We start from the raw sequence: 7,500 nt of genomic DNA, 5'->3' as shown, positions 1-7,500 counted from the left end.
ACTTCCATGGCTTCTCAAGTTTAGAAGAATGGTCTGGTGTAAGTTTAGAACATAATTTCTGAAGACACCACTGACAAAAAAGCAGGTAAACGAGCGTCATATCGTCTGAGTATAATTTCGAAACACCATTGACAGCAAAACGAATAATTCACTAGTTCATTTTTTTTTCGTGCCTTTTCTGTAGTTTTGATGTTAGTAAAACCATGAAGCAAGAAGCGTCACACTCTCGTCAGCAACCAAATAGTTAACGAGCAAATGCATTCCCCGCCACAAGTCCAAATCCCGCGATAGAGTAAAGGTTGGTGTGATGCGCCTCATGCGTCTATTCCCCTCTGAGCCTCATCCTTCATCCCCCTACACAGCACGTCCCTCACTCCAGCTGATGGCTCTATTGGACGTGACCTTGAGGCTCTTAAATGCGCTCAGGGCCCGGGGTGGCGTCGAGTGCTTGCATAGAGAAAGAGAAGGGGAGTGAGGGAGTAACCAGGGTATTGCACTCGTCCCTCGCGGTTACTCGTAAAGAATCACCCAAGTAACAGCAGGTCGTGTCCTGTAGCAATGCATACAATGGTACCAGGAAGGAGGGGGCGGCTGGGAATGGGAACGCTACCGGGAATAGGTGCCCTGCCTAGCCAGCGTGGCGTGACTTGCAGCAGGGAGGGATGGAGGGAGAGGGGAAGCGGGGCAAGATCTTGTAACCTGCAGGTGTCCGCGCTACACTTTAATCAAGGAGTAATTTACCCACAAAAAGACCTGCCTGGGTATGAATTATATCGTAATAGTGCACAGGAAAGTTGCAGAGGGCTGGGAGACTGATGGGCAAGGGAAGGGGGAAGGGCACTGGCCAATGAAGACTTGTGGACGATTCTGGGGCATGAGGGAGCGTGGGGGGAGGGAGCGAGGGGGACGAGGAAGTGGCTAATATGAGTGACTGAAAGGGAGAATGCACTGGCTTGGAGTGAAGTAAAGTACTAGTGTTGGAAGGCTTAGTGAGGGAAGACTGGGGAGGTGTGTGGCAATGCTGGTGGGAGGGAGAGAGGGAGGGAGGGATGAAGGAAAGAAGGAAGGAAGGATGGCAAGAACGAAGGAAGAAATGAAACGGAGCAAAAATGAAATAATAAAGAGTAGGGAAGGAAGAAAACCTATAAAGAAGGAAGATAGGAACGAAGAAATGAAGAAAATAAAATATCCGAACGATGAAAGCAACAAATTACAAAACAAAAATACCTAAAAACAGAAACGAGGACACGAATGAAAGAACGAACTAATCATCCAACCAAAGAAGAAGAAAAAGAAAGGAACGAAAGAAAGTGCGTACGGAAGGAAGAGAACAAGAAAAGGACAAAGAAACGTACGAACAGAGAGAGAAAAAGGATAGAAAAGAAGAAAACAGGAATGAAGAGAGAGAGAGAGAGAGAGAGAGAGAGAGAGAGAGAGAGAGAGAGAGAGAGAGAGAGAGAGAGAGAGAGAGAGAGAGAGAGAGAGAGAGAGAAAAAACACAGTAAAGCATTGAAGACAGGAAGACAAGACAAGAACAAGACAGATAGATGGACAGACACACAAACAGACGAACAGACGAACAGACGGGCTGGTACTCACCATACATCTTGCCTTCGTCAGAAAGGATAATCTTGCGGCGGCCACAGGGAGGGTAGATAGCCAGCGCCTCCTGAAAGCTCTGTTCAATGTCCGGCGACCATACTCCCTCCGCGTCAGCCCCGCCCGAGTCCTTGTCATCCTGCAGCGAGTTAACATCGTCATCGTCCAGGGGCTGTGGGAGGAGAGACGAGGAGTTAGGTGACGTGTAGATCATGGTTAGGTTAGGTTAGGTTAGGTTAGGTTAGGTTAGGTTAGGTTAAGTTAAGATGGTATTTGTTTTTTTTAGGTCTTATGCATGTGGTTGTTGTAATGTATGTGTGTGTGGTAACCTGTATGTATAGGTGATGTGTATTATAGAGAGGGTTGATACGTACATACATACATATATACATGCATACATACACGTACACACATTAACAAAGCTGTTCACAAAGGGATGAAAGTCACACGTAGGTTAACACATCAACACACACTGACACACACACACACACACACACACACACACACACACACACACACACACACACACACACACACACAAGGGATAAAGCACACACGTTCATACAAAGGTAACACATAATCCAATATACTGAATAAATACGTACGCATTCACACACACACACACACACACACACACACACACACACACACACACACACACACACACACACACACACACACGTTCATGAAAGGATAATACATAGGAGCGTACACACCTACACACCTACATACACACACACACACACACACACACACACACACACACACACACACACACACACACACACACACACACACCTGTAACTTGTACCTATGTATTTTTCTACTAGTATCCTATGCCTATAACTCAGAATTAAGTCCCTACCTGTAATTCCTGTCTGTATCTCTACTTGTATATAATCTGTATTCGCCCCTAACTGTCGACATACCTTAACTTCGATTGAAACTTAGTTAATTTACCTGTACTTGTAACCTGTAACTGCCTGTAATCCCCAGGTGTGTAACTTAAACTCGTACTAAGACTAAGAAAATAAGGAAAAATATATACAGTAAAATGTTAAAAAAGTAAAAGTAAGAAGTAAATGAATAAATAAAGTTAAATCAAGCTCTCCTTAGTCCCCTGCCTGACCCACATTGCTAACACCTGCCTTGCCTTGCTGAGTCTGTCCTACCTTACCTAAGCTTGCCCAACCATATCTTGTCTTGCCATACCTTGTCTATCCTGCCCTACCTTACCTAGTTCTAACCTCTCCTATGCCTGACCTACCTTCCCTACCTCACTAAACCTATCTTAACCTGTCTTCCCTATCCTACCCTACATTGAGCCACTGTGACCTACCTTACCAAATTCTGTCCCACCTGGCCCCCACTGTGACCTTCCTTGCCTATAAAAACCTTACCTAAGTCTGCCCTACCTTGCCAAGTGACTGACCTACCTTGTCTTGCCCTGCCCTACCTTACAAGTTTATGTGACCTTGCCAAACCCTTCCCCAGTGCTGTGATGTGCCTCATTTACCTTGCTAACCTTACCCAACCTTGCAAAATCCTTTCCTACCTTGCTCAGTGTTACCTCAATGGCACACTGAGTTCTTGGGTCATTACAGTGTTTTATCATTGCTCTCTCTCTCTCTCTCTCTCTCTCTCTCTCTCTCTCTCTCTCTCTCTCTCTCTCTCTCTCTCTCCTCTGGCGGCCCTTCATCTGTCCTCCCCTTCTCTCCCTCTGTTCCGCCTGTCTCGTATTTCTCCTTCTCTTTGTCTCCGCTCCCCTTCTTAACTACACACGCTGCTTTTTCCGCTCTTCGTATTAGCTCTCTCTCTCTCTCTCTCTCTCTCTCTCTCTCTCTCTCTCTCTCTCTCTCTCTCTCTCTCTCTCTCTCTCATCACCACCTTCCTCCTTTCTTTGATCATTTCCTTCCCTGCTTCCTTCCTCTACTCTCTTTCTTATCCTCCTCCCCTTTTCCTTATCTTTTCCTCCTTCACTGATGGAGGACAAGGATGGAGGAGGAGGAGGAGGAGGAGGAGGAGGAGGAGGAGGAGGAGGAGGAGGAGGAGGAGGAGGAGGAGGAGGAGGAGGAGGAGGAGGAGGAGGAGGAGGAGGAGGAGGAGGAGGAGGAGGAAAAAGACAAGAAAGAGAAACGTAAATAAAATCGTTTAAATTTAGCAGAGTCTGAATATACAAGGTTACACACACACACACACACACACACACACACACACACACACACACACACACACACACACACACACACACACACACACACACACAGCAAAATGAGACAGGCAGTGCATGCGAGAATGCAATATCATTTACACTCCTTGTCAATGCACATAAAAAAAATAAGGTCTTTGAGTGTACGTACGTGGCTGCATTTCTTTGTGTGTGTGTGTGTGTGTGTGTGTGTGTGTGTGTGTGTGTGTGTGTGTGTGTGTGTGTGTGTGTGTGTGTGTGTGTGTGTGTGTGTGTGTGTGTGTGTGTGTGCAAGCATATCCAATACCAAATTTTAATATCCTATTCTGCCTGGAGAGAGAGAGAGAGAGAGAGAGAGAGAGAGAGAGAGAGAGAGAGAGAGAGAGAGAGAGAGAGAGAGAGAGAGAGAGAGAGAGAGAGAGAGAGAGAGAGAGCGACACACCTGGTGGGAACAATCAATAACTTCACCTGTCCGACGCCCGGTGAGTGTAGGAGAGAGGGAAGCGGAGGGAGAGAGGGAGAGGGAGGGTGAAGGAGTTGAAGGGAGTTAAAGAGAACAAATGAAAATGCAAATTGTGTACATCGAAGACGAATGAGGGGAGAGGCGAGGCACCGGAAGACGTCAGGGAAGGAAGGGGAAAGAATGAAAGGGAAGAAGGGGAGGTGGAAGATGTGAAATAAGGCAAGGTACAGTAAGGTCAAGGAGTGAAGCAGGATATGGTAAGGATAAGGACTGAGGTAAGATGAAATGAGGTAAGGTAAGGTAATGTTAGGGAAGCTGAGGAAAGGTAAGATCAACTGAAGAGATAAGATAAGATAGGTAAGGCAAGGTAAATAAGCTGAGATAAGGTAAGGTAAGATAACACAAGGAAAAGTAATGCAAGGTAAGACTGAATGAGATAAATTGAGGTAAGGTAAATTAAGATGAAGCAAGGCAAGGCAAGGCAAGGAAATATACGGTAAATTAAGTAAAAGTAAGGTAGCGAAAGGCGAGGCAAGGCAAGATTAGGCAAGATAAGGCAAGCCAAGGTAATGCAATGAAAGGTGAATTGATGAGGCAAGGCAAGGCAAGGCAAGGCAAGGCAAGGCAAAGCAAGGTACGGTAGGGAAAGGACAGGCTGGAAGGCGAAGTTTTTGTTGCTGTCCAAAATGGTGTCAAAAGTAACGCAAACTTTTGAAACTACTTGTTGCGTCTCTCTCTCTCTCTCTCTCTCTCTCTCTCTCTCTCTCTCTCTCTCTCTGTGTGTGTGTGTGTGCGAGGAGGAAAAGATTGACAAGCATGAGACAAGATGATGATGGCGCGTGAGGGACAAGAAACAAAGGCAAATATAAAAGCTAGAGAGAGAGAGAGAGAGAGAGAGAGAGAGAGAGAGAGAGAGAGAGAGAGAGAGAGAGAGAGAGAGAGAGAGAGAGAGAGAGAGAGAGAGAGAGAGAGAGGCGGCAGTAGAGATGATGAAGAGGGAGAGGGGAAGAGGCAATAATGAGAGCGAAAGAGAGAGAGAGAGGAAGGGATGAAACACACACACACACACACACACACACACACACACACACACACACACACACACACACACACACACACACACACACACACACACACACAAAGGCAAACAATTCCAGAAAGTAGCGTACTTCTTAACCTTTTCCTGATGAATACCTAGGTAGAAAAAAAAAAAAAAAAAAAAAAAAAAAAAAAAAAAGAAGCCATTCACATCACCAATTTAACGTCGACATTTCTAGTTAGTCTATTTGTGGCTCAGTTTACATGAAAGAGAAGACGCGGTAATGCAACGCTCTCTCTCTCTCTCTCTCTCTCTCTCTCTCTCTCTCTCTCTCTCTCTCTCTCTCTCTCTCTCTCTCTCTCTCTCTCTCATCGCCTACGGGCTGGCTTTGTCAACACTCGCTATTCGACTCACTAACTACACGCATCCCTCATCGCATCCCTTAATCAACTCTCATTCTATTTTACCTGTGTTCTCTTCCTCCTCCTCCTCCTCCTCCTTCACGTGTTCTTGTAGTTCTTCTTCCTTTTCCTCCTTCCCTTATTCTTTCTCCTCCTCCTACTCTTCCTGTTCTTTCTCCTCCTCCTCCTCCTGATCTTTTTCTTCTCTTTCCTCGTCCTCCTCCTGTTCTTCTTCATCTCCCTTCTCCTCCTCCTCCTGTTCTTCTTCCTCTTCCTTCTCCTCCTCCTCCTCCTCCTGTTCTTCTTTTTCTTCTTCTGCTGGTTCTTCTTCTCCTTCCTCTTCCTCCTTCTCCTTCTCTTGTTCTTTTCTTCCTCCTCCTCCTCTTGTTCTCTTTCCTCCTCCTCCTCCTCCTCCTCCTGCTTATTCATGTAAGTTTTATCGTGTTCTACCTCGTTCTCCTCCTCCTCGCCTTTCTCTTCCTCCTGCTTTGCTTATTCTTCTAGCCGTTCCTTTCAGTACATTTGCTTTAACACAGTTCTCTCTAATCCTGCAGGACATGGCGGCGGGTTGACGTAATTCGAAAGTTCCTCCCACAACAAAGTTTCCCCCAAGTACTGTACATTTCACCCATAATAAGGTTTTCCCTCCAACAAAGTGATTCCTTCCATGATGGGTTATGTTGCGTTAGGTCTGGCAAGGTTGTGTTATGTTAGGTTAGGTTACGTAAGGCTGAGGGCTTGTATAAGATTATCAGGTAAGTAAGGTAAGGTTAGGTTGGTATATGTTATGTTAGGTTAGGTAATGTTAGGTTTAGATAAGTTAAGATTTGCTTTTATGTTGGTAAGTAATGTTGGGTTAGGGTCATGTTAGGTAGTTGGCCTCCGGTAAAATGAAGTTAGTTTTAAATAGCTAAGGTAAGAATGGATTAACGTTACGTTATGTTAAGTTAGGGAAGGTTATGTTCATTTTTAGCTACAGTAAAGCAGTAAGGCTGGTCACCTTGCTTATCCTTACTTATCTAGCTAAAACTGAACATGGTCTTACCTAACCTAACCTAACCATGAATTAGACTGGGTCATGCAGCATTCAGATTTATTTTGGCATTGGTAGCATTAACAAGTAGAAAATTTTCATGACGTAATCCCCGTGGGTGGAATAAGTGAGAGTAGCATTTACATGTAGGGTGAGGAGAGGCGGCCTAGGAGAATTCTGAGCAGTCCTCGCTTGACTGCCGAATGTGGAGTCGCGAGTCGGGGTTGCATAATCAGCGGAGAAAGCGTCCATTATTTGCTCACCTTCTTTGCCAATCAGATAGGACTTTTACACGTGTGGAGGCGCCATGATTGGCCAGGCCGCCCGGCAATCACTCACCCAACCGTCTATTTCTTCGCGGTACGGGGAGCTGAGCGGCGCGTCACGGTGCAAGCCGGGACCAGGTCTGCCTTGCTGCACCACCTGGCGGCAAGCACTGACTGCCTGGCCTTTCTGTGTTATTCATGCCTTCATTTCAAGAGCTCTCTCTCTCTCTCTCTCTCTCTCTCTCTCTCTCTCTCTCTCTCTCTCTCTCTCTCTCCTTCACGATGTTTTCAAGTTCCCTGGTAGTTATTCAATGTAATAATACAAATGCAAACACTAATAATTCTGACAATACTATTAACCAAAAATATTGATGACACCACAAGCCAAAACACGAAGGCGAAGACAATTAATATCTTCTCTCGTACTCCCTTCACGGTCACTCTCGACTATCACGTCCCAATAGCGGCCAACAAGAATATGACATGACAGTAGGTGACTTGAAGAGAGTGA

At 45.6% G+C, this 7,500-nt stretch overlaps 1 protein-coding gene across 8 annotated transcripts in view; it reads right to left on the bottom strand.

Moving 5' to 3' along the window:
• LOC135103490 (transcriptional enhancer factor TEF-1-like) overlaps positions 1 to 7,500 on the bottom strand; it is a 126,299-nt gene that overhangs the window by 52,487 nt on the left and 66,312 nt on the right. For all 8 annotated transcript variants that reach the window (XM_064009848.1, XM_064009849.1, XM_064009852.1 and 5 more), the window contains one exon: positions 1,600 to 1,771. In XM_064009848.1, the coding sequence (XP_063865918.1) occupies positions 1,600 to 1,771 (172 nt within the window). The remainder of the gene's footprint in view (positions 1 to 1,599; positions 1,772 to 7,500) is intronic.

The sequence above is a fragment of the Scylla paramamosain genome, chromosome 9, assembly GCF_035594125.1.
Source record: "Scylla paramamosain isolate STU-SP2022 chromosome 9, ASM3559412v1, whole genome shotgun sequence".
Taxonomy (NCBI): domain Eukaryota; kingdom Metazoa; phylum Arthropoda; class Malacostraca; order Decapoda; family Portunidae; genus Scylla; species Scylla paramamosain.
Note: the sequence above shows the minus strand (reverse complement) of the source record. Positions and strands in the feature narration are given on the sequence as shown.